Source organism: Lepidochelys olivacea (genome assembly GCF_965140295.1).
Source record: "Lepidochelys olivacea isolate rLepOli2 genome assembly, chromosome: 2".
Classification (NCBI taxonomy): domain Eukaryota; kingdom Metazoa; phylum Chordata; order Testudines; family Cheloniidae; genus Lepidochelys; species Lepidochelys olivacea.
Window position 1 is genome coordinate 184,519,870 of NC_140412.1, and position 27,574 is coordinate 184,547,443.

At 44.3% G+C, this 27,574-nt stretch overlaps 1 protein-coding gene across 1 annotated transcript in view; it reads right to left on the bottom strand.

The window, feature by feature from the left end:
* Positions 1 to 24,811, bottom strand: part of ITGA9 (integrin subunit alpha 9) — a 297,598-nt gene extending 272,787 nt beyond the window's left edge. The window contains exons 1-4 of the mRNA XM_084620253.1: positions 24,373 to 24,811; positions 13,439 to 13,566; positions 11,522 to 11,628; positions 1,100 to 1,223 (exon numbers count right to left, since the gene is read on the bottom strand). Coding sequence (XP_084476379.1) covers positions 1,100 to 1,223; positions 11,522 to 11,628; positions 13,439 to 13,566; positions 24,373 to 24,551 — 538 coding nt within the window. The 5' untranslated portion in view covers positions 24,552 to 24,811. The remainder of the gene's footprint in view (positions 1 to 1,099; positions 1,224 to 11,521; positions 11,629 to 13,438; positions 13,567 to 24,372) is intronic.
* Positions 24,812 to 27,574: the final 2,763 nt, after the last annotated feature.

The window sequence follows — 27,574 nt, forward strand, 5'->3', positions numbered from 1 at the left end:
GCTACCCTGGGACTGACAGCCAGAGCCCCGCTGCCTCCCAGTGAGGGATTGGGCTGGGGCAGGGAGGGAGAGGTTCCCTTTATCCCTACCTCCCAGGCTTGCACGGCCCTTCTGCATGAACCCCAGCTCTTAAAAAAAAAAATGCACGCAGCTCACACCTCCCCTGACACGTTCCTGTGCCTCCATTGGGAGGCCCCACCATGGTCTGAGAACTACGAGCGTAGATGCATAAGACCAACCTGGGAAACCCAAGCAGCTGTTTTCTTGAATGTTTCTCCAAGGGCTAATTGCAAAAGCTTGGAGAGACCCCCATCTTCCCTAATGACATACCTGTGCATTCTGGATTGGTTATTTGCTTTGGGTTCAGGAAAGACTGTCTTTTGGAGTCTTTGAACAATGAAATTGGATATAAATTCAGATACAAAACACACAAGGGAAGACTATTCCTTTTATAAACAAATAATAAACAATACTCAATACTCAAACAATGAGTAAAGTTGTCTATTATTCAAAACTCTGAAACAAGTCCTCTCACTCTCAATGCCATTCCAGGTCTATGTTGAATGACAGCAATATTTTGAGAGGCACTGAAAAAAACATCATGCACCGCTGGACATTTTCAAAGTAGCAGCAATTGAAAGAGGCAACTTTATTCTAATTTGTTACACTGGTATCCTAAAATCTAGGCTTTAAGCAATATTCTCCCCTCCTATAAATGACAGTGTCAGACTGCAAATATTTCTTAAACATGGGTGTGATCATTTCCTATTAATCTAGAATGCCGAACATGCAGACAAGTAAGAGTGGCTGTACTCATGTCACATGCCTGGTGACATCCAGATAAGGGAGTTGATGGTTTTCTCAAGATACTGTTCCAAAAAGTTTATTATTCTATCAGTTAAGCATGGCCACACACAGTTACTCATGGAAACCAATTATCGTCTTTACCCTCTTTTTTAAATTCAAGATCGTCCTTCTGCCAAATTATGCCTGAGTCAGCAGTACTTTTTTTAATGTATTAATGAAGGTTTATCATAGATACTTTTGGAGACAACAAGAAAATCTACTCTGTCATAATGACAGAGAAATAACACCTTACCTTCATAGCAGGGCAGTAATTTTCGACCATTGGACTGGAGGTTCGGTGGGATGATATTACAGAAACCATGGGGGAGGATGTACTCTGTCTCATAGTAGATGTTTTTCCAGCGATGGGCACAGGCCTAAATGGATCATATCACATGTGTTACTGAAACATGAGGCAGCAGGACGCCCCTTTGTATCAAAAACACCCGCCCCAATCTTTCTCCCTTTCCCCCACCTAACTCTTCCTTAGTTCTCTGAACCCCATCTTTGCTACAAAAAGGATACTCCAATTGCCATGTTCCTCCACTGCTAACACTTGACATTGCCAATGTTGGCACCACAAATTCCAAATTTCAAAGCTCCTCCTAGCCACCCGTGTCATACATATGAGTGTTCTTTGGAGCAGGGGCAGCTCTGACAGCAGATCTCAAGACCCTTATCACTTTTGGTGCCAGGCAATGTGTCAAGTAGATCCCTAGAGCCTCGTGGTGAAGGGAGGTGACACCAGGAGGACCTTTTCTAAGCAAAGTAGACTGGGTAGAATCTAGTGGAAGAAAAGAAAGCTGGTGGGGGGGAGGTGTGGGAGAGGAATAAGATGGGAGTAAGTGGGTGAGGAGGTGGAGGGAATGCTAAGACTGGAAGGATCACTAAGAAGGATGACAGGCCCAAAATTAACATTCCATTTTCCCCCTCCACCTTCTCACCCTCCTCCCCTTCCTGGTGAAAAACCCAATCACCCCTCCACAACAAGAGCCAAGACACTCAACCCAGGATGCTGCGCTCCTCGCAGTCTCAGAATAAGAGCATACAGACACATGGCTTACACATCCCCAGCTCCCCTTCACTCCCAGAATTACCATTGCCTCACCACCAGACAGGCCACCGATCTCCTCACCCCCAAAGAGCTCATTCGAATCAAAGGAAATGAAATGGGAAACAGCAGAAGCTTTGAATTTGAACTTGTATCTCCAGCTGGTGTAAGTCAGCATAGCTCCAGTGCAGGCAGTGCAGACACAGCCTTGTAGACGGATCACAAGCGTGGCCTGCTCAGTCTCATGGAGCCTCTTTTGTGTCTGTTAGAACGAACGGACGCTCCTCGCTGCACTGTCAGCCTCGCATCCTAGTCACAACCCTTCCAGTCAAGGAGGACAAGACAGCACTTCCTTTGGGAGGCCAGCACTTGCCTGGAGAGCATAATGTTGAAGGATGCAAGACACTCTATCCCAATCCCCATCTTATCACCTCAGTGCTGAGCACGTTGCCGCTGAACGCTCCTAGAAACGCATTATAAAACAAGCACAGTCGCATCATCCTGTCCAACTACCAGGGAATGGATAGAGCAAAACTCAATCTGGACCAGAGTCAAGACTAATTCTTACCCCTAGAAAAGCACTAAAAATCACCACGGCTTTCTTTTCGTTTTAATGGAATGGACCACCACCAACAGTGAGCTCTCCCAAATCATCAGCTTTAAGTGATATTTATTGCTGTTCTAATCTGCAGTACTCAACCAAATGCACGTATTTACTGGATAAGATAGTTAACACAGAGGCATAATGAAGAGCTCAAGGAGCTTTGGAAAGCTTTGTTAGAGAGAGACATGCATTATATGAAGACTGTTTATAATGGCACTCTGACAGCCAGATGTATGTTAGGAGGCTCATAAGGAAGAGCTTATTGAACTTGATTACTTGTTCTTTTAAGCAAACTTGATTGTGATTTTAATCTCCAGGCACTCTTTGGTCAGAGTTTTTTTTTAAAATGCATTATATTTACTTTCAGAGAGATCAGGAAATTGTTTCTCTTCCGAAACATTTGCACTGGGAGTGCAAAAACACACCCATATACATTTGCATAGAGTGTGTCATACTGACACAGCTCTAGGCTGACATTCAAGTTGAGCAATGAAACCAGAGAACAGAATGTCACGGAAAGGAATGGATTTGAAAAACAAAAAAGTTATTCCGCATATAAATTGTGGAGGAAAAAACTGAACGTGTTTTTTAAGCTATAGAAAGATAAATAAAGGGTTGTGATATTATAAATTCCCTTATTTTTTTACCTCCCAAAAGCTGCCAGTGACTCGCATACATTAACCCACTAATCTCTTCCAAAGCAGCACAAGTGATTGAAAATTGGGGAGAGCAGCAGCAGGTCTTGCTCAGGAATGAGCTAAGGTGAAATGCTGAGGGCAGGAAAGAGGGCGGGATAAAGAGAAGTAGCTGCCGCTTAACACGGATATTTAAAACAGACCGAGGGCTGAAAGCTTTGCAAAGCTATGAGCATTTCACATGAATGAATGAAAACAAAAAAGAACAAATAATATTCTGTTCACTGGTATATATGAGCTGCTACAGCCTTTTCCAGTGCTCCCACCCTATGTTTCTATTTGAGATTTTTAACCTTTCTATAAAATCAGTCTCTGTGGATTCAGCCGTGGCAGAATTTGTCCCATACAACAATTCTGCTCCGGAATCTCAGCTTTCCATTATTTAAACTTGAGTTTATGGGTATGAAGCAAAGTATTAAAACATGAGCTGAGTGTAAGCGATGCAGTGTTGCCTGCCTGAGTCTGCAGAGAGGCTGAAACAATAGCTCTAAGAGGCATGGTCTCCCCATTCATCTCAGACTCCTCGTTTTTGTGGCTGCAGAAGTTGGCATTTTTCCAAGATGCCATGGAATTGGCATTTTTATTAAGGAATCTGCTGTTTTTTATTTGCGATCCCCTGCCATGCCAGGACCTGCCTCTAGCTGCTTCTTGCACTCCTGCTTGCCCCTTCAAAGGGAGTTAATTCAATTACAGTGCACGCTCCCTGTACGGTTCAGTGTAGCTGAGGCCTGGGAAGCCAGAAAAATGAGCCACTGAAGCTGGCTACAAGCTCCCCACTTCACTGGCCCATGGATGGGAAAGGAATTCCAAGCCAGAGAGCCTGAACATCTCAGGAGCAGAGTCCTGCGAGTTGAGATGGGTCAGCTGGAGATCACAGTGAAAAATCCACCCTGGAAAATCACCATGACAAATTTCATATCAATAAGTGTTTTTAGCTATGAGCTAGAGGCTCTGAGAGGGTGAGGGAATAGCAATAGAATGAACACTGTTGTGGAATTCAAGAGTTGAGGTCATACATTTTGGTCTCAAAATTTGTGGGGACCTGGATAATACAAAGGAAAAGTGGTGCAGCAATGAACCACGACAGAAATGCAAAACAAATGGAGCATATGAATGTAACCTTGCCTTGTTGTTGTTTATTAAATGCCAGCTTGGTGCTGTAGAAAATACAGCAGGAAATACAAGTCTTGCCTTATGGAGTTTACAAACTAAGACACTGATCCTGCAAACAGTCCTTCATGAAGTCAATAGGGCTCTGTGGAGTTCACTGCAGGAGTGGAGTCCAACAAGGGACTTTTTAAGTGCACAAATAACTGACTGAAATCCCTTCCACCATTTACCACGTGGGCTTTAGCTTCAGTGCAAATATTTTATTTTCCATACTGTAGGATTCAGTATACAGTGAGTTGGCTACTTAAAATGAAAAAATGGCAACACTTTGGAGAAAAATGAGATACATGATCAATGGGGCAGGTATTTGGGAAGAGGTAGATTAAGGGACATGGCTTATCTCCAAGTATTAATGCACTGTCCCTGGTTCCTTTCCCAATGAGAGAAAGAGAATGCATTTTACAGTTTTAGTATGGAAAGAACTGGCAACCCAAGTTGTATTGTCGTAACTCTCAGATTACTGTTAACGTTGACTCATGATGAGATCCAAGGTCAGGAGGATGTATGCTGGACCAGTTTACACTTCAGTCTAGCTACAGTCTTCAGATTATCTTTGTTTAGGGTGACCATACGTCCTTTTTTGGCCAGAACAGTCCCCTTTTTTAAGCTCTGTCCCGACTTTTCTGACAAAAGTGGGCATTTATCCTGTTTGCTTGATCAGTTGGCAAGAACAAACGGGACAAATACCCACTTTTGTCCAAAAAAGCGGGATGCGGAGAAACGTGCGGGGGGAGGGGGGCAGCAGCAGTGCCTGCCCCACGCGTGGGGGGCGGGGGGAGGCAGGGCTCAAGCAAGCAGCAATGCCAGGCCCAACCTTTGGGAAATATGGTCACCCTGTCTAGTATGTGCATCGCTGCTCGCACAAGCCCTGCCTGCCCCCCGTGCAGGGAGAGAAGCTAGGGTGCGTGACTCAGGCCAGCTCCAGGGTGGGGAGGGGGCTTCGAGCAGCCCCATGGGGGCCGAAGCGGGGGGAAGGGCTTGGGCCAGCCCCTTACTGTGTCCCGTTTTCCCTTTGGCCAATATGGTCACCATATCTTTGTTATAAAAGGCTTTTCTATTTAGTCTTCATGTCCTAAACAGAGAGTTAGCTTTGGTCCAATAGGACAGTGGCTCTTTGAGGGACTGATACCGCATACACTGAAGTCAATGCCACAGTTTCCGTTGACTTCAATGTGTGGTACAAAATCCTGCCTGTGGGGATTTAGGTCCCGATTTAGCAAGATACTGATGTACTTCCTGCAAACGACTGCACCATCCTCCAATCCTATTGGCTTGCACAGGTGTGGACCATGCTCAGCACCACACAGTGGCATGATACAGAATATTGGTATTAACTTTCCTGTCTTAAAAGTTGATTTGATGTATTTATTTTTAAACATATCTATTTTTGAGGACTCCTTACCTATCTGCTATTACAAAATAGTCTTACGTGGCTCATAGAATATCAGGGTTGGAAGGGACCTCAGGAGGTCATAGAATCATAGAATATCAGGGTTGGAAGGGACCCCAGAAGGTCATCTAGTCCAACCCCCTGCTCAAAGCAGGACCAATTCCCAGTTAAATCATCCCAGCCAGGGCTTTGTCAAGCCTGACCTTAAAAACCTCTAAGGAAGGAGATTCTACCACCTCCCTAGGTAACGCATTCCAGTGTTTCACCACCCTCTTAGTGAAAAAGTTTTTCCTAATATCCAATCTAAACCTCCCCCACTGCAACTTGAGACCATTACTCCTCGTTCTGGCATCTGCTACCATTGAGAACAGTCTAGAGCCATCCTCTTTGGAACCCCCTTTCAGGTAGTTGAAAGCAGCTATCAAATCCCCCCTCATTCTTCTCTTCTGCAGGCTAAACAATCCCAGCTCCCTCAGCCTCTCCTCATAACTCATGTGTTCCAGTCCCCTAATCATTTTTGTTGCCCTTCGCTGGACTCTCTCCAATTTATCCACAAATTTATCCACAGGGCGGCAGATAGAAGAAGAATAAAGGAGTTGGAGGCGCAAGTGGTGTTCTCGTCCATCCTCCCCGTGGAAGGAAAAGGCCTAGGTAGGGAGCGTCGAATCGTGGAAGTCAACGAATGGCTACGCAGATGGTGTCGGAGAGAAGGCTTTGGTTTCTTTGACCATGGGATGGTGTTCCATGAAGGAGGAGTGCTGGGTAGAGACGGGCTCCATCTTACGAAGAGAGGGAAGAGCATCTTTGCCAGCAGGCTGGTAACCTAGTGAGGAGGGCTTTAAACTAGGTTCACCGGGGGAAGGAGACCAAAGCCCTGAGGTAAGTGGGAAAGCGGGATACCGGGAGGAAGCACAGGCAGGAATGTCTGTGAGGGGAGGGCTCCTGCCTCATACTGGCAATGAGGGGCGATCAACAGGTTATCTCAAGTGCTTATATACAAATGCACAAAGCCTTGGAAACAAGCAGGGAGAACTGGAGGTCCTGGTGATGTCAAGGAACTATGACGTGATCGGAATAACAGAGACTTGGTGGGATAACTCATATGACTGGAGTACTGTCATGGATGGTTATAAACTGTTCAGGAAGGACAGGCAGGGCAGAAAAGGTGGGGGAGTAGCACTGTATGTAAGGGAGCAGTATGACTGCTCAGAGCTCCGGTACGAAACTGCAGAAAAACCTGAGTGTCTCTGGATTAAGTTTAGAAGTGTGTGCAACAAGAGTGATGTAGTGGTGGGAGTCTGCTATAGACCACCGGACCAGGGGGATGAGGTGGATGAGGCTTTCTTCCGGCAGCTCACGGAAGCTACTAGATCGCATGCCCTGATTCTCATGGGTGACTTTAATTTTCCTGATATCTGCTGGGAGAGCAATACAGCGGTGCATAGACAATCCAGGAAGTTTTTGGAAAGCGTAGGGGACAATTTCCTGGCGCAAGTGCTAGAGGAGCCAACTAGGGGGGGTGCTTTTCTTGACCTGCTGCTCACAAACCGGGTAGAATTAGTGGGGGAAGCAAAAGTGGATGGGAATCTGGGAGGCAGTGACCATGAGTTGGTTGAGTTCAGGATCCTGACGCAGGGAACAAAGGTAAGCAGCAGGATACAGACCCTGGACTTCAGGAAAGCAGACTTCGACTCCCTCAGGGAACAGATGGCCAGGATCCCCTGGGGGACTAACTTGAAGGGGAAAGGAGTCCAGGAGAGCTGGCTGTATTTCAAGGAATCCCTGTTGAGGTTACAGGGACAAACCATCCCGATGAGTCGAAAAAATAGTAAATATGGCAGGCGACCAGCTTGGCTTAATGGTGAAATCCTAGCGGATCTTAAACATAAAAAAGAAGCTTACAAGAAGTGGAAGGTTGGACATATGACCAGGGAAGAGTATAAAAATATTGCTCGGGCATGTAGGAATGTTATCAGGAGGGCCAAATCGCACCTGGAGCTGCAGCTAGCCAGAGATGTCAAGAGTAACAAGAAGGGTTTCTTCAGGTATGTTGGCAACAAGAAGAAAGCCAAGGAATGTGTGGGCCCCTTACTGAATGAGGGAGGCAACCTAGTGACAGAGGATGTGGAAAAAGCTAATGTACTCAATGCTTTTTTTGCCTCTGTTTTCACTAACAAGGTCAGCTCCCAGACTGCTGCGCTGGGCATCACAAAATGCGGAAGAGATGGCCAGCCCTCTGTGGAGATAGAGGCGGTTAGGGACTATTTAGAAAAGCTGGACGTGCACAAGTCCATGGGGCCGGACGAGTTGCATCCGAGAGTGCTGAAGGAATTGGCGGCTGTGATTGCAGAGCCACTGGCCATTATCTTTGAAAACTCGTGGCGAACCAGGGAAGTCCCGGATGACTGGAAAAAGGCTAATGTAGTGCCAATCTTTAAAAAAGGGAAGAAGGAAGATCCCGGGAACTACAGGCCAGTCAGCCTCACCTCAGTCCCTGGAAAAATCATGGAGGTCATCTAGTCCAACCCCCTGCTTAAAGCAGGACCAATCCCCATCTAAATCATCCCAGCCAGGGCTTTGTCAAGCCTGACCTTAAAAATATCTAAGGAAGGAGATTCCACCACCTCCCTAGGTAACGCATTCCAGTGTTTCACCACCCTCCTAGTGAAAAAGTTTTTCCTAATATCCAACCTAAACCTCCCCCACTGCAACTTGAGATTGTTACTCCTCGTTCTGTCATCAGCTACCACTGATGAACAGTCTAGAGCCATCCTCTTTGGAACCCCCTTTCAGGTAGTTGAAAGCAGCTATCAAATCCCCCCTCATTCTTCTCTTCCGCAGACTTTACTATCCCAGTTCCCTCAGCCTCTCCTCATAAGTCATGCATTCCAGTCCCCTAATCATTTTTGTTGCCCTCCGCTGGACTCTTTCCAATTTTTCCACATCCTTCTTGTAGTGTGGGGCCCAAAACTGGACACAGTACTCCAGAGGAGGCCAAACCAATGTCGAATAGAGGGGAACGATCATGTCCCTCGATCTGCTGGCAATACCCCTACATATAATCCCAAAATGCCATTGAACTTCTTGGCAACAAGGGCACACTGCTGAATCATATCCAGCTTCTCGTCCACTGTAACCCCTAGGTCCTTTTCTGCAGAACTGCTGCAGAGCCATTCGGTCCCTAGTCTGTAGCGGTGCATTGGATTCTTCCATCCTAAGTGCAGGACTCTGCACTTGTCCTTGTTGAACCTCTTCAGATTTCTTTTGACCCAATCCTCTAATTTGTCTAGGGCCCTCTGTATCCTATCCCTACCCTCCAGCGTATCCACCTCTCCTCCCAGTTTACTGTCATCTGCAAACTGCCTGAGGGTGCAGTCCACACCATCCTCCATATCATTTGTGAAGATATTGAACAAAACTGGCCCCGGGACCGACCCTTGGGGCACTCCACTTGATACCGGCTGCCAACTAGACATGGAGCCATTGATCACTACCCATCGAGCCCGACAATCTAGCCAACTTTCTATCCACCTTATAGTCCATTCATCCAGCCCATGCTTTTTTAATTTGCTGGAAAGAATACTGTGGGAGACCGTGTCAAAAGCTTTGCTAAAGTCAAGGAACAACACGCCCACCGCTTTCCCCTCATCCACAAAGCCAGTTATCTCGTCATAGAAGGCAATTAGATTAGTCAGGCATGACTTGCCCTTGGTGAATCCATGCTGACTGTTCCTGATCACTTTCCTCTCCTCTAAGTGCTTCAGAATTGATTCCTTGAGGACCTGCTCCATGATTTTTACAGGGACTGAGGTGAGGCTGACTGGCCTGTAGTTCCCAAGATCCTCCTTCTTCCCTTTTTTAAAGATGGGCACTACATAAGCCTTTTTCCAGTCGTCCGGGACTTCCCCCGATCGCCATGAGTTTTCAAAGATAATGGCCAATGGCTCTGCAATCACATCCACCAACTCCTTTAGCACTCTCGGATGCAGCGCATCTGGCCTCATGGACTTGTGCTCGTCCAGCATTTCTAAATAGTCCCGAACCACTTCTTTCTCCACAAAGGGCTGGTCACCTCCTCCCCATGCTGTGCTGCCCAGTGCAGTGGTCTGGGAGCTGACCTTGTTCGTGAAGACAGAGGCAAAAAAAGCATTGAGTACATTAGCTTTTTCCACATCCTCTGTCACTAGGTTGCCTTCCTCATTCAGTAAGGGGTCCACACTTTCCTTGCCTTTCTTCTTGTTGCTAACATACCTGAAGAACCCCTTCTTGTTACTCTTAACATCTCTTGCTAGCTGCAACTCCAGGTGTGATTTGGCCTTCCTGATTTCACTCCTGCATGCCGGAGCAATATTTTTATACTCTTCCCTGGTCATTTGTCCCATCTTCCACTTCTTGTAAGTGGAAGATTGGAGATGGTATCACACAAATGTTAGATGAGACCACTTAGCACCCTGGGGAGCTCATGCAAATATAGGATATACAAAAACATATCCAATTATTCAGTTTAATTTTGGTTATGAGGAAAACTAACCTATCCAGAGTAATCAGTAACGTAGCTAACACATTTCATCTCTAGTTTTTTTTTTGGCAAAGGCTGGATCTTACAACCTGTACAAATATCCCCCCCGCCCCTCCAACTATGCCCATGATTACAGCAGAATAATCTGTAACAATTTATTCTACCAATTTCAGGTTTTTCTGTTCACAAGCTGCCCACAAACTGATTGTGATTTGCTTAAAGTAACTGGCTGAATAGTGCAAAAAAATTTGGTAAATATTTGTTGACAATTTGTTCCATATACTTAGTATTCCAAATTTGATTGGAAACATAGGTCACATGGTAGGTTACTGTTTTGTGATTGGATTAGTTTAGAAAAAGGTTTCTGTTGGAGGCTCTCAAGTACAATCTTGACATTCATTTTTCACAAATATTCTACAATATTTTCTCAAGTCTTGCTGTTTCAGTGAACATTCCTGCATGTTAGTTTGCTAGACTACTCACCAAGAGCAAACCCAAGGGAAGAGCAAACACAGTAATCAGTCTCATTTTAAAATGTCAAATATTTATAGAAATTTTTTTTGCAATATTTGCCCATCTTTCTCAGTGATTTATCTGAAGGTTCACATTATTTAAAATATTGTCCTATCAAGATAAATTCCGCATCCTTAGGATCAAATTTTGCCCTTTAACAAACATGCACATCAACTCCCATGGGTCTCAATATTTGCCTGTTAACTCTACCCCAAAGATGAACGAACAAATGACCTTGACTCCCATGTCTGCTACCTCATTAATGGAAGATTCATGCACACGTCCAAGAGCAGAATTTAACTGCATACCTAAATCTGACATTTTTTACAAGTTCTGACACAACACACACATACACATACACACACTATATTCATTGACTTATGCCCTGCTCCCCACACACACAATCTGTAAAACAAATGAACTAACGGACACAGTCAGAGAAAAAAACAAAGTTCCATTCATTCTGTTCAAAAGGCCTAAACACTCAGAAATTTAAGAGGAAGCCCCTTAGGTGACAAGTCAGGTGCTACTGCTTTGAAGTCTTCTTTCTCTCAGTATGTTTCTGGCTGGGGCTCATTTTTCTATCCACTTCAAGGAAGGGACTAGAGAGTTCACTGCTCATAAACCTGGACTCTGTCAGTCACTAGCGAAGACATTAATCCCAACATGTTCAGCATTAGTGTCAGCATAGCAGCAATCACTCTACTGAGATCAAGGGAAAGGGTGGACTTACCAGCACACTTCCGTCAGCCTTGGGCTGTCTAGCCAGGCTTACGCCCATCCATTCATCATCTCTATCCTCCTTACAGGTCTTTCCACAGAGCGTGCCCCAAGTATTGCCTTAAAAGAGGGAGGGACGGGGAGGAGGATGCATTTAGTTTTTTAAATATCTATAATGTGCCCTTGTAAGAGATACACTAGTTGATCGAACCGCTCTTTCCCACCTCTCACTATTATTTCTCATACGTATTAGGATAGTGCCCAGGATGAGAGCCCCCTTGTGCTGGGTGCTGTACAAAAAACCCCCTAAAAGACAGTCCCTGTTCCAAAGAGTTTAAAATCTAAGGGCTCAAGACAGTGAAACTTTCAGCACATGCATTAATTTCAGACACATGATCAGTCCCACTGAAGTCCACGGGGAAAATACTGAGGTGTTGGCAGAGTAATATTTTCACAAGGGCCTAATGCACTTTAGAAAATGGGACTTCGGCATTTTTTAAAAATATGGGCTCAACTCTTTCTTTCTATGATCTGTCATTACGTCTATTAACTCATCTTACTGTAGTGTCAAGGAGTGGGGGGAACGGGTGTTTGTTTTAGCAAAACTAAATATATAGATAGATATTTGCGAACACTTACATGTAGAATTAAGTAGAATTTTATTGATAAAAACAAAACAACCTGCCAAAAAACCCTCTTTCACTAAGGTCTTATCTACACTTGCGTCAGCGTGTAGGGTGCCTGTAGCTATACGCTTCAGTGTAAAGCAGGTTGCATCCACACTGCAGTGGGCTGCTACACTTAACAGTGAAAGGCTCTGACACAGAGGAGGCAGGGGGAAAGGCTCCAGCAGCAGGGAGGCAGTGGGATATTACAGTGCTAAAAATAGCAGCGTAGACCTGGGAAGCACTGCTTGGGCATGTAGAGAGCAGTGTAGGGTACATACCCTAGGGTTCTGGCATGAATGTCTACCCCATGTCTACACTGCTAGGGGGTGTGCAGTGTATGTACTCTGCACACCGCCATCAGCATAGACATAGCCTCAATATTAACGTATAACGGAGCATACTCTGGTTCCGATGTCAGGAAAACATTCATACAGTGATGTTAAAATAAAACATGTCAGCAAAAACACAGCAATACCACTATGAACTCTTTTTCACCAACAGAGATCAAACATGTATCATTCTTCATAAGGACTCATTCCCAAGGATTAGATCACAGGATCAGGGCCTTAGCCTGGGAGCCCTGGAAGGGAATGGGACCATGTCTCAACATACGTTTGACCAGCATCTTGTACAATGGGACCTTGGTCCTGATCATATGCAACAACAAAATACTCTCATTGATTTGTTTTTGTTTTCTTTTGCATAAGAAGCAAGTAGGATAAATCAAAGTTATTATTCCATTAGTGAACACACACACATTACTCTGTTTATAACACAGTATATATTCACCCTTCAAATGTGGGGGGAGGGGGGAAATCACATAAAATCAATGAGAACTGCTCAAAATGAGCAGCAATTCTAACCATCCCCCTCCAGAAACTAAAGAGACCAAAGCAGGTAAGGAAAAGACAACAGCCTGGTTTAGATTCATTTGGAAAAAGCTTGACCAAAAAGATTAGCCTTATGCAGTGGCCCAGAGAGAGCACAGACTGCAATCAGAGACCTCCATCAAGAACATATTGCTTCCAGTCCTCAGGTAGGACATAATCCTGAATGATTTAGAGTAAATGGGAGCTTTAGCACTGGACTTCAATGGGATCAAGTTCCTAGTGCTATACCGGTGCACCCTAGAGCCCTGATCTAAAGCCCACTGAAGTTGATGGGAGTCTTTCCAATGATTTCAAGGGACATCGGATCAGGCCCTAAGATATTTGGGAGGACTTTCAGTAACCGGTAAGTAAAAAAGTCTTAGAGTTACCCACCTCGACCCATATCCAGCTCTGTGCACCTCCTCTCAGGATTGGTGTGGACTCGACATTTAAAGACAGCTCCTGGGGACTTAACGGAGGCGCTGTATTTAGAATCTGCCTTTGGGGCACCAACCAGGACCCTGGAAACCAAAAGCAAAGTAGGAAGTAGTTAATTTCAGGAGGGAAAAAAAAAAAAAACACTGACATTGCCAGTGCACCTTTGGCAAGAGGACTTCTTCTGATGGCCTGGTAAAATGACACCAATGATACACAAAATGAAAACAGACACAGTAAAGGCATTTTCCTTCAAGGAATCCAGGAATTCTTTGAACAAGCTAAATTTCCATCTGACACATAACACATTTAAAGCAATTCTTCACCCCCAAATAAGCAATTTCGGAAAGTTTTAGGACAGAGAACAGCAGCTGCATCCAATTTCTTTAGGTTCTAACCACAATCCTGTCAACTCCAAATCCACAATAGCCAAAAATGAATGGCCACAAAGGGAAAAAAGCTACGTTTCTGTTCATCAAAACACAGATCAATATGGTTGATCAGAACCCGAAGGCATCCTAATCCCTGAAGCTCAAGGCAACTTATCATACGAGTGTTCCTTCAGAAATCCAGAATTATTGCACGATGTGTTGCCACCAACAGTTTAGAGACAAAGCTGCAAAGACTGGATCTATATTACTGATACTGTGTGAGAGAAACTAGCATCTTGGGGAAGTATCAAATCAACAACAGCTGTGATTGTAGGTATGAACTCCTTCCTGAAAGAAAGTGATCAAACCATATTAATACAATGCTCCAATTTAATGATCCAAATGATTCATGAGGACCACAGTTTAGCTGACAATTTTGTATTGTTATCAATAAGTGACATAAAAAAATGGACCACCTGCCATCATGAGTGGGAAGAGGGCAGGGCGGGGATGTTTTGGCAGGAATCAGATGACTATGCGAGTGTTTGTAACATGAGCCGACTCCATCATTTCCTCATCCAAGCAAGCGCCCTTCCCACTTCTTCCTTCCATCTTGTAAATTTGAACTCATGTGCCAGGGAGGAGGGCTGATCTACACTACACTCCTATATCAGTAGAACTACATTGCTCCGGGATGAGAAAAACCCGCACCCCTGAGCAATGCAGTTATACCAACTTAATCCCCCACGTAGACAGCACTATGCTGGCGGGAGAGCTTCTCCTCCCAGCATAGCTACCGCCTCTGAAGAGGTGGATTAACAAAAGAGTTCTCTCCCATTGGCTTAGAGGGTCTTCATTAAAGAGCTGCAGCTGTGCCAATGCAGCATTTTAAGTGTAGACATGTCCTGAGTTGAGCAGAATGTGAGAGAATGAGAGAGATGGTTGGGGGGGGAGGGGAAGACCACCAAAGATCTAACACCTGCCCTCACAAGGTATGGCACATGCACCTAGTCAATTTGCTATCAGTTTGGATCCGCTGACCCTTGAGAAGGCCAGTCCACAGGGGATACAAAATCCAGACAAAAATCACTGGCTTTTGTATGCAAAAATGTCCCTGGTCAGGTGGTCTGTGGGGATTGAACCCAAGACCACTGACTTGAAAAGCATGTGCTTCTAGTGCTTGAGCTAACAAATCAGGTCTATCATCTTAGAGGCATTAGGAGTCTATTCATAGTCCAGCCATTAGAGAGGGCTAAAAAGCTACACGGTGTTAAGTGTGGGTCACATCATGTAAAAATGGTCAGAGATCTCAATACAGGCCTAGAAAACAGGGATATTGCTGGTTTTCAGTGACTTTCGTTCATCCTATTTACCAGCCTCTACGTCCTATCCCCACCTACTCCCTACCAGACTCAGTGTAAGAACGTGGAGAAAAAAAACATTGAAATCTCAATTCCACCTATCTCGGAAGGAGAAGCAGAGAGTGTTATGTTATCAGAGGGAGTTATAATCAGGAATCTATGCTATACTAAGAAATGACTTGGGCAATAAGTTTTCCTCATAGCTTTAACGTGCTCTATTGGCTGATGTGACAAAACCGTGTCCTGACATTTAAGAGAAATTTAGAGGGAAAGAAATCCATATTAAAGGGATCATTTTCTCCCAGTATCATGGGCTAAGCTGTAGTATCACAGAGGTTTGCCAGGGGGCTGCACTCTATATGCACATCATGTTTTCACAAGTGAGAGAAATTAATGCCTGAAACTAAATTGCTGAAAGCTACAAAGCCTTCACACGTTGGGGACCAAGCACAGGGGAGCCTGAAATAATAGCTCCAAATGGAAATCTCACCAGGCAGGCAGGCAGGCTGAAATCAGAATGCCAATCATCTCATTTACACAGGCGATGAATGAATGTCATTCACTTATTGACATTCACGAGGTCTAACAAAATAAACAAAGGGGGGGATATTGCTAGCTTAAGGAGGAATGGTTTAAATTGCAAGTGTCAAGAAAGTGTTTCTAAAGACCAGCTATTACAATAAGCTACAGTAAACCACATTCTGTTCTGGTTTAAGTGGTGCAACTCCAGTGGAGCTGTGCCCACCTTACAACAGAGATGAATTTGACTCAATAATGCTCAAGAAGATCTAGGAGCTTAATTTATAAAGAATCATTCATTTCTCTTTAAAAAGCTCGGGGGAGGTGAGGGTGAGAGGGAGAATAATACTGAACTGTGTGAGCAGGATTCCATGCACTGATTCTAAGTTCAAATTGATCTTGAGAAAATATGCATTCAGCTATGTTTTTGAAAGACATCATATCTCCAAGAACACAACTAGATACTAAATCTATCTGATGGGGCAAAAACCAGGCAAGACACAAACACAGCATGTGATGCATGTCAGTAATTAATCCAGTTAAGTTATTACTAGGACTGGTGAAAGTTCCCTGAACTCAGAATAAAATGCTTGAAAGTTTCTCCCAAAGCATACTGTACATATTGAAATTTTTCCAGAAGTAAAAAGTGGTAATCTAGCATTTCAGTACTATGGACTCCTTCATCCTGCCCCAGCCTAAACATAGTGAATATGTAAACAGCCCATAAAAGAATAACCTTGTTCATTTCTTTGCTATAGCCAGGCAGCCTTCCAACATCTCCCAACCAATTTAACCAACTTGGATTTAAATAGTCTAATTTAGTGGCGTAGCATGATTTTGCAGCACTGTTCAGATTTTAAGCAGGGCAGTTCCATTCCCCAAGCCAACACAGTCACAATGTGGTCAGATTTTTGCAGAGAGCTACGCATTGGCATGGGCTCTCATCACAACCACAACATTCTGGAGGATGTTTCTGGGATCCCTCTGACTGGCTGCACAAAGGCACACTGGAAAGCGAAGCCCAGCAAGGGAAAGAAATGACTCTATGTGCACAGTTGCCTTTGAGTCTGAGTCAATATTTTGTGACAGCCTCAATTCTAGTACAAGAATTCAACAAGGCAGATGTAAAAGAAAAGAGGGAACAAAGGGAAGGATTAAAAGCCTTCAGTTGTTGGGGTCTATCAATTTAGGCATTACAACTGCACCTCACCATAGCACCATACCTGAATCTTGAACAGACACATACCAGTTCTCCCCCACCAGGGATTGAAGGGATTTTGTTTTAATTTTGTTGCAGGAAAGCAAGGTTGAAGTAGCACGTTTTGGTTTCATTATGGGGGAGGGGAGGTTCCTAGTCTTGGTGATGGCTTCTCGGAGTGACTTTACTATTCCTACAAGAATCAGAATCCACCCGTGAAGGGTTATGGGACCTTGTGGAGTCTTGCCCATTACTACGCAGCATTCATGTTGGAGCCCAAAGGAACTTCCCCATTACTCCTTTCAAACCAACCTTCAGGACAGCCTATCACAGCCACCTCTGACCAAGCTTAACACAAATCTCTTGGAGCCTACCAACCCGTTACTGGCTATGTCTGGAGGAATCAGATGCGAGATCCTCTCTTATTGGAGATGCCAATTTCCAGAATGACAGTGTGGAGAACTAGCCAGTAGGCAATGAGGCTATATATCCTTCTTTTCATGATCTCACTCTCATTTGCACCTGCGTTATGTTTACCTCCCACAGGGAGTAACCACCACCTTGCTGCTGAACGGCCCTAAGGATAAACAGTTTCAGAAATCAAAGCGCTGTATCTAGCTGGAAGTACAATGCACAAAGAAGCACTGAGTGGTCCCAATAGCAAGGAAAGATGCCAAACGCATTCGAATCTGTCTCCAGCGTGCCAGCACCGATTAGACAGCCATAACTCAAACGCTGCAGGTCCTCTGCCCCTCACAGCAATTTTAAGTGGCAGAGATGAAACACCTTTAAATTGCCTCCTATATCACAACAGATTAAAATAAGCAGCAGCAACAGGGCACATGCTGCTCCAATGCATCCAAGGATTCCAGTTTTGATTCCTCCTGGTCGAAGGCTTCCCCCCCCCCTCCCAATACATTTAGGGGGAGGAATATTCAATTGGTTCATCTATTCAATAGGTAAATCCACTGAATGCGGGGTCTTAAGTGAGAGGGCAGTAATTCAGAAGCCACTGCTGCTCAACCTGTAACTATAGCACCAAATCAGTCCTGCCTTCCCAGAGCCCCAACAGCAGCTCGCAGTTCAGTGTTTGTGGTCTGTCCAGGCAATACACCAAGACAAACAGGACACTCTTCCTTCATGTGGGTCTCCTCCCCTATTTCATTCTGGATCACATAAAAAGATCCTCGGGATACTAAGTCATGTACGAACAACAATATATCAAATCCCCCATCAGATGCAACACCACCCGGCATGTTTCAGATAACCGCAGTCTGCGGTTAAGAGCAGGAAGCAACAAATGACATAAAAGCACAAAAATAGAGGGTCATTCCAGTGATAACAGCTCTCAGTCAGTAGCCATGGAACTAGACTGCCTAGATGTGCCAGGCCATGCTGCCAGGAAGGATGAGGCTATTACACCACGTTAAATTGGCAGAGAGAGAAAGGAAGAGGAGGAAGGGGGAGAGAAGGGAATTATAAAAGGATTTTTAAAATAAAAAGAATTGGCTAGTGATTCATGTTAGCTCATTAAAGTTTTTGTAAGGGTCAAGTTATTGTTTCTTGTAATAATTTCTTCAAAAATTAAAAAAAAATCAGCATAAAATACTTATTTTTCCTATTTGCTGAGATTTATTCCAAGCTTCAAAACTATAGCTAAAGGCTAGGAGCATGCATGCTTGTCTAGGCTCCAAAAGAAAGCAGCAGCTAACCACCTGGTTCCTTGCTCAGTTGAGAACAGTAATGAGGAAGAACTGTGTAAATCTTTCAAAACTTGTACTCAAAAAATCCTCTTAAGAAAGCAAAACAAGAGACATCAGAAAATACAATAACCTGAGAACATGTGATGAAGACAAAGTCTTCTCCATCTTGAAATCATGTAGAAATAACTCCAAAGAGGAAATCTCAGTACAACCAACAAGTACATTCCTTTTATTGCAAATACATTTTTCACACCATTCTAGTAAAGGCTGCATAGCCAAATTCTCTTACACAGAGAGAGAGAGTGTATGTATATAGACGTGGAGAGAGAGAGTAAACTTGGTCATACACATTTGCTCCAGGTTCACATTTGGTGCACAAAACTTTAATCCAAGCCATTTTCCTAAATTTGATCTTGTTTAATATTTATATATATGAATGATACTTTAGATCAGTGGTTCTCAAACTTATTTGATCTGTCCCCCCCTTCTTTGTGTCTGTTGTCATTTATGCCCCCACTCCTCGCCACCCTCCTCTGAAGGCAGAGAGGAGAGCAGAGGCTGCTGGCCAGGGTGCCCAGCTCTGAAGGCAGTGCTGTGCCAGCAGCACAAAAGTAAGGGGGGGCCTATGTGAAAAGTGATATTTATCAAAATCACTTTTCGCAGCTGACTTAGTGCCCCTTGCTGCTGCCACCCCAAAGCTGACAACTGCAGCTCCACCACCTCCAGGTGAGGGATTACGGTGGAGGGGAAGGAGAGCCCAATCCCAGACTGCAGGGACATAATACAGACTAGTGTTTTGTGCTATATAAAAATGAATGGCCAACACGGAGGTTTACGAATTGGCAAAAATGTATAAAGATATTAGCACATGAGGGAAAGCCTCATGGGTGTTATGCACTTCATTAAAGGGACTTTAACGATCAGGACGGATTAAGGGCCTTGTAACTCCCTGTTTTATATTACAGAACGCGTTTTTATCCTAAACTAAACTGACTATCCTTTTCAGTTCAAACTATTTAATAAAAACTGGGGTCAGGGAAGGGACAGTTCATTGGAGATAATTCTGTATGACACATGATCAAAATTTTAAAAAGTCTCTAGTGATTTGGGGTGACTTCATTTTTGGGCATCCAGCTTGACATCTCAAGGGGGCCTGAATTTTCAACAAGTGCTTTTGAAAATGGGGGGCCCTTTTGGTGTCTTAACTTGAGCACCCAAAAATGAGGGCATCCCAAATCACTAGTTGCTTTTGAAAATCTGAAGTCATACCAAAAGAAGCACTGTAAACAATGATACATTTGACTAGAATCAGTGGCGGTTTAAGCCAATATAAACCCTGCTGGTGGGATTTGCATTGGGCGGAGCGGGTTGTGGATGGTGCAGAGTGGCTGCAACTTTTCCTTAGTGGAGACAGTAGCATGTGAGAAGCAACAGCAGCCCAAAATGCGGAGAGAGGATGACCAAAAGCAGGCAGAGACTGGAGATGCAGCTCCTACAAGTGCAACTTCATAAGATTTTCAAGGTGCCTATAAGCCATATGGAAGAGGATAGCGGTGGTAACTTTCCTGCATCATCTTTGCTGAATCCAGCCTAATGCATGTAACACTATGATCTTAACATATGTATTAATTATAAAGGTCCAGGAGCAAATGCCAAATTTCTTTTCTCGCAGTGTACATTAAATCTTTTCCAGCTTTGCCAGACCCCCATCTTTGTGTATCAGTCAGGCACGTTCAAGATGTGTGGGCAGTTTTCTATTTTCTTAAAATAGTGCTAAATGATATCAGCTACTAGATATTTCAAGAATAAAAGAATTACACTCAAGAAGAACGGTCTTTCAAATGAGGTCATAATCCGGGTTGATGGGGCTATGGCCTCTCGTAATATTTAATATGCCCTCACACATCAGATATGGTTGTCAGGACATTTGTGCGCCACGAAAAGTCTGCAGGAAACTTTTACTTTAAATGAAAATTTTTCTGTAGACCGACATCCCTCTGCAGTGTTATTAACCAAAACCTACCCGGTATTTTTTTGTTAGTGCAGGAGAAGCAGGAAGTGAAACTGCCAGCCTTGCTTCATTTCCCAAGCAGAGTGAAATGAGAAAACATTTTTAACCATGTAGAACATTTGTTTATATCAGTTTTCATAATCTGAGCCACTGTTACCCACACACAAGCAAGAAATTATATTATTTCATCTCAACAGCATTCCTTTAGACTGGCACTTCATTCATTTTATTGTGTGTTCCCCATCAACGTGTGTTAAGGACAATGAGTAATTTTCAATTTTGCTTTTCCTATCTTTTGTTGGTTTGTGTGATAAGATTAGCATCATTTTAAAGTGAAGGGTTTCTTTTCTTTTCCAACCACTTGCTTCTTTCTTGATACTGATATTTAATAAGGAATGCTCCATTGAAAGTCACCACGCAGAAAGGCAAAGCATACAAGTACTTGTGACCCAAAGAGTGTGAAAGAACTTCATTTTAAGTGGCTAAAACTGAGGCTGAATACATTTATTTAATCCACAAGTGTGCTACAGTTCCCAAATCAACAGCTAAGTAATCTGTCCATATCTAAGAGATGGAGATAAAGAGAAGCTTTGTGGACTGTTTACTTGTATTTACTGTTCCTATACACATTAAAAGTGACATCAGCTAGGTCCACTTAAAAGGACCCTGTTTAATTCTAACAGGGCCCCTGATGCAAATAGAGAGAGAGCAGTAGAAAAGTAGTAAACTAGTCAGTTTAGATAGTTTTATGAGATGCATACAGATGTTCTATGTTTATTTATCATTCAAAATACACCACCCTTCCCTCTAAAAATTCTATACAAACATAGAAGATGTCCTCTTCTTCCCCCCTCCCCCACCATCTGCAAACCACTCTAATCATTCTGATCAGTTACTTCTATATGGAATGCAGACAACTCCTCTTTGCAAACAGATCAAACCTATCAATGCTCTACTGTTCACACCATGGCGACCACTGCTACTAAAAGTTGTCCCATTTAACCCAACATGACCTATCCTATTTCATATCACATAAATTTGCTGTCAAGGATATGAGCTTGTAAATATTTCCTGCAAAGAAGGGGATTACATAAAGGACTAAACACAACGGGCAGTTTTGCACTGCAGAAAAGGGATACATGCCTCGGTCTATGGAGCAACCCCCAAACTTTTCATAAGCCTTATATGCTCCATTATGTCTTTACTTCCCCTATCGCCTGACTTTCAGGATAAACTATCACACAATGTTCTATATGCCGATCCAACTTTGACCATCCCCTCCCCCCTTGAATTTTTCTGAAGTGATGCCTCTAGTTCAGGGTGTCCCCCAATTACCTACTAGGTTCAGAATGTCACCAGGGCCGGCAACAACTGTGTGTCAGTATAAAAAGGCACTAATTGATTAGGGTTTTAGCAGTTGCAGTTAATCCCCATGGATGTCTGGTTTACTTAAGAATGCACCTGCAGAGGGGAAGTGACAATTCAACACCCCACACACATTTCATTTACTTCTCCAAGTACATATCCTGCATGTTCCAGCAGCAACTGTTTGCTAGAGTAACCACCAGTCTGAAGCACTCCCTTTGTGGACTACAGTATGATAGAATCCCAACCTGCGGCTTGTGGAAACAGAGAACCACAGGGCTGCAATTCCTCTTTTCGTGGCAGCATTTGAACTCAGGGCAACAGATGGACTTAATAAATGATTCTATGGGAAGAAATCTTTCTTCAGTGTCCTCTACCTGTAACTGAATTGAAACCACAGAACACATCACCTTGAACTACTTACAAGCTAATACCTGGCTAGAAGATTTGGTTACACTGAGTGGCCCTTCTGAAGTTCAAACCTCGCTTATTTCTAAATGGTGCCTGGTAGTTTGTGCCTCTGTTGCTTTTCCAGGAAGTACACAAACTTCTTCCATCAGACTGCATCCAAGGCAGAGCAAAACTACTTTATTACCATAATACATTCTAAGTACACATTAGCTGGCCTCAGTTATACTGGAGATTTAAACAAACATGTCAGCTCCAGTGCTGTTCCCAAACCACAGTAAGAGGCAGTATTTCTGCAATTAAAAAAAAGGGGGGGGGGATCAAAGCCAGGATTAAATGTTCCTCCTCATTGCTTTGAAAAAAAAAAATCACTGCCTGCTTACTTAGTACCCGCTGAAAGGTACTGAAGGCCCTGCCAGATTCTGTGTGCTGTTCTGTTGAACAGATTACTCAGCAAAGGTTGAAACGCAGACGTAAATGCGTCCAGCTACCACTTTTTTTAAACCCTAATTTTTAATTTAAAAACTTCTTCTTTAGAATGTGTCTAGGAAGCCATTATTCTGATTCTCTGACAATCATGTTGGTTGACACTCGAAGCCTTAAATCAGTGGGTGTGGTGGAACCAGAACATCTGATCCTGCAGTACTCTCCCAATTTCCAGCAACAGGCAGTGGAAAAAGCTACTGGCAGTAATAAACACACCCCTCGACAGCAGCAACTGTAGTTTAGCTCCATTTTTTCTGGGTCAATCCAATTGCAGGAAGGAACAAAGTAAAGTTTAATGCCAGAAGGAGAAGGATGCTCCCTCTTACTGTAGCAGGGGATTTTAAACTGGTATCTTAAGTGAAACGTGATAGCTGGAGACTGGACATTGTCCTGTCTGAAACCAGAGGGTCTCTAAATATTTAGGGTGAAATCCTGGCCCCACTGAAGCCCGTGGGACTTTTGACTTCAAAAGCCAGAATTTCACCCTGAACTTCTATCCCACCATTAATCTTTACCAGTAAGATAGTCCATGCCAAGTTAAATCAGCCTTCACTACTTCTCTAGTCCCCCACCACCGCTGTCAATTGGTCCTCAGAAGAAGCCCACACACACACACACGCAAGTGACTGTACTCTAAGAAGAAATACAGCATATCCCATCCAGTCATGTTCTGACTAGGCATGGCAGCTACAGTGTCTGCAGTAAAGTGTCTGCAGGAAAGCAATATATTTAACTGAAAATTACTAGTAATCTTCTTACTGAACAAGAGTTTAGCCTCCATGGTGAGTTGAGGTGACACTTCATGACACTTGGAAAATGGAGGAGAAGGCCATTTAAAGGCCAGTATATCCCACAAACCAACCGCAAGACCAATTTACAATAGGAGACATTCCCCCTGCAGCAGGCTTCTCTGGATGCTGCCGGGAAAGAATAAGGATAAAGGCCCTCCAGACCTGCCAAGGCACATGGCTTTGGGGAAGGGAGCCCCTCCAGCAGGGCTTTAGTCTCATAGATTTAAAGGCCAGAAGGGACCATCATAATCATCTAGTCTGACCTCCTGCACATTGCAGGCCACAGAACTTCGCGCACCCACTCCTGCAACAGACCCCTAACCTCTGGCTGAGTTACCGAAGTCCTCAAATCATGGCTTAAAGACACTGCGATGTCTCTCCCTTCTTGCCACCAAGGATTTTGCTGCCCTGTTTCAACCAGGCAGTTAAAATCGCCCTTATTCGAGTGGTCACAGAAATACCTTGAGACAGCTGCAATATCCTGGAATATCTACTGGGGAGCGGGGAGAGGAGAACTTGACTCCACCTGGCTTGGAGCAGGGGACTCCAAAAAGGCTGGGGCAGGAGGCCGGAGGGGGCTGAGAGATGCCAGCGCCACTTCGAAGTGACACCTTCACCGTGCAGCTCAAGCCGCAGCAGCAGCTCCCCGCCACAGAGCCAGCCCCTCTGCCCTACTCACCAGCGGGTATTATCGTAGTAATGCTCCAGCACCGAGTATCCAAAGAAGGAGCCATTGGGCCCCTGGTAGACCACGGGGTGATCCAGGTCCACGTTGTAGGAATAAGCCAAGGCCACTGCTAGCAAGCCCACCAGCACTTTAAACCAACTCCGCTTGAGCTTCCACTGGGGTCCAGGCATCCTGCGGGACAGGGCGGGGAGTGCGTGTGCCGGGGAGCGCCTCTGTCCTGGGGAAATCCAGCGCCCGCCTCCCCCTCACTGCAGGCAGCCCGGGGTGTTAAGCTGGAGTTGAAACGAGCCTACACCAAAAAAAAAAAATCCAGCCCCAGCCCGTGGAGTCCCAGGAGCTCCGGAAAGCGCCCCGCAGCCCGCCCGGTCCGGCTGAAGCCTGCAGCAGAGGGGGCTGGGTGGGCTGCAGCCAGGGATTCTGACTCAGTCCTGCAGCGGCCAGGGACTTTTGTGGCCGCCTCGCAGAGAAGCTCCAGTTCGCTCCAATCCCCGGGGCGCAGGGAGTGGAAGCAGCGCTCCCCTGCCTGGGACAGCGGCGGCCTCAAAACTACAGCGGCGGCGCCCTCTAGCGGCCGCAGCCCGGGCTCGTTCCCTCAGCAACGTAGCATCTTCGCGAGCTAAGGGGATGGATCCCCTTGGTGAGGGGACCCACGGAAATTCTCCCCCCGCCCTTCGTTTTCCCCTTACACACACCCTTTTTTCCTTGGTGCTCAAAAGCTTCCCCTTCAGGGAATGATTTCCCACTGCTCCTTCTGTATTTCTGGAGTATGCATTATCACTTGTTCTGAACATCAAGATGCACTATTTACTTCAGTCCTCAGCGCCCAAAGCATGTTGTAGTTCTCCCTATCCAGGAATTACACTCAACAGCCGGGTTTCTTCCTCCCTCTCTCAATTGTTTCATTAACAACAATATTTCACAATTCTAAAGCACCTTTAATCTTCAGAGAGACCTATTCGCTCAACATTCCTGTGAGGCGGACACATTCACTCGGTTTTACAAAGAGGGGAACTGAAGCAACAAGCAGCTAGGTGACTTGCAAACACCATAGATTTCAGAGTAGCAGCCGTGTTAGTCGGTTTAGTCAAATTTGTTAGTCTCTAAGGGTGCCACAAGTACTCCTTTTCTTTTTGCAAACACAATAGATGGAATCAGTGGCAAAGCTGGAATTCGAAAATCAGAATTCCTAGCTTCCATTCCTGTGACAAGCCCACTGCCAGCGGTACTTCAGTAGCAGCAGCATTCATTCTGCAGCAGTTTATCTGTAGAAAGCAGCCATGGAAAAACCACCTCCCTCTACACTATCAGCTCCCCGATTGTACATGTTAATAGCTTTCCGCCCAACAATGTGGCCCTCTTCTCTAGATATTATGTTATTTGGATTGGCAAACTTCTGGTGTATTATACCATGTTTATATCAATTCTGTCCAGATCCTTACACCTGCATGCCAATCTGTCCGACTTCCTCTTCATGCTCAAGTCAGTCACTTCAGCTGTGTCCTCTTTTCAATTCATAGACCTTTTCCCACTGTTCATTTTACACTCAAGCTTACAACTATCAATCACCCGCACACACAGCTGGACTGATCCCATGAAGAACTGTGAAGAATTGGTATGAGAAAGAAAGAGTGAGTCAGAAAACTGAGGGCCTAAAAATGTTTTAAGAAATTAGTCCTGTCTCATTTTAAACTTCCCCCACTGTTCTTTGCACCCTTCATTGGGGGCCACTAGCTGCATTGTGAGAGGCAGGCTTCATTTTGTGGAGCCTGATCCAAGTCTCGCTGAATAGAATGAGAGTCTTGCCCATTCAATGGCAGGTCAAGCAGGCCCTCATTAATGACGTATGGCAATTTAATACATTATGTTCATAGATACAAACATTTTGTATTCCATGTATATGAAGACAAAGATATGACAGACAATGAATGTTTTCTAATATTGTTTGTGAGTAGCATAATGCTTAACAAATAGGGTGGGTAGAACACTTTTCCACACCTCTAGTCTTTAGCATATGATCAAACCCCTGTTTTTAAAAGCTTATTAAAAATGTTAGAGGAAAAAAAATTATTTTTCAGTAAAAAGCATGCTCATTTAGATTATATTAACAACTATATTCAAACCACTTAATGAAAAGATTGTCAAAGGACTTTCAGAACTGTGCAACCAGTATGGATAAAAGTAATCTGGTTGAGGAGGAAAGTCAATATACACTGATCAGGCAAATTCCACAGACGACATGCAATCCCATTAATAACACCAAGCCAAATTCTTTGCATTTTGAAGCAGGAAAGCAACAGGGCTTTTCAATTAATTATCCGATTACTGAAGGAGGCTAAACAGCTCTCCAATCAAATTAGAGGAAATGGGAGCTGACACACTAATACTGTGGAGAGAATGTTGGACATAACCATTTCCATGGGAAAGAGAAAAGCTAAATGGCTGGATTAGGTGAATAAAACATTGGCCTGTCCCATGTAGAGTGCTCACAGGAGAGCTTGTGCTTCTAAAAATGGTATGATTGGAGGTGTGTCAGTCCATAAAAGAGATCAGCTCCCATTGCATGGTAAGGAAACTTATTCAGAACATGGTCTAGACACTTGACTTCCAGCCACCCCTGCTCCGCCCCCACCCCTTTTTTTGCGCTGTGATCTTGCATGGCTTGGGCCTAATCCTGCAACATCTAAGTGGACAGGAGTTTTGCCATTGGTTTCAGTGGGAGTATGATCAGAATCGGTGTCTCCAAGTCAGGACATTTTCTTAAAGGAGGTAGGAAAACTCATCTTGTACCTGAAGTCTGAAAAAACCCTGCCATGAATTAAAATGTTAACTACTGCAGGCACACCTAATATAGGATCACTGAATGAGTATAAAGCTAAAAGTGAGGACTAAGAAAAAGGTATACATATTTTAACACCTTGAGCACATGCACCAAACCTTTATCATAAAACTAGTAGAGCTGGGTTTAACCAGTTTTGTTCAATATCTTCATAAATGATCTGGAGGATGGTGTGGATTGCACTCTCAGCAAATTTGCGGATGATACTAAACTGGGAGGAGTGGTAGATACGCTGGAGGGGAGGGATAGGATACAGAAGGACCTAGACAAATTGGAGGATTGGGCCAAAAGAAATCTGATGAGGTTCAATAAGGATAAGTGCAGGGTCCTGCACTTAGGACGGAAGAATCCAATGCA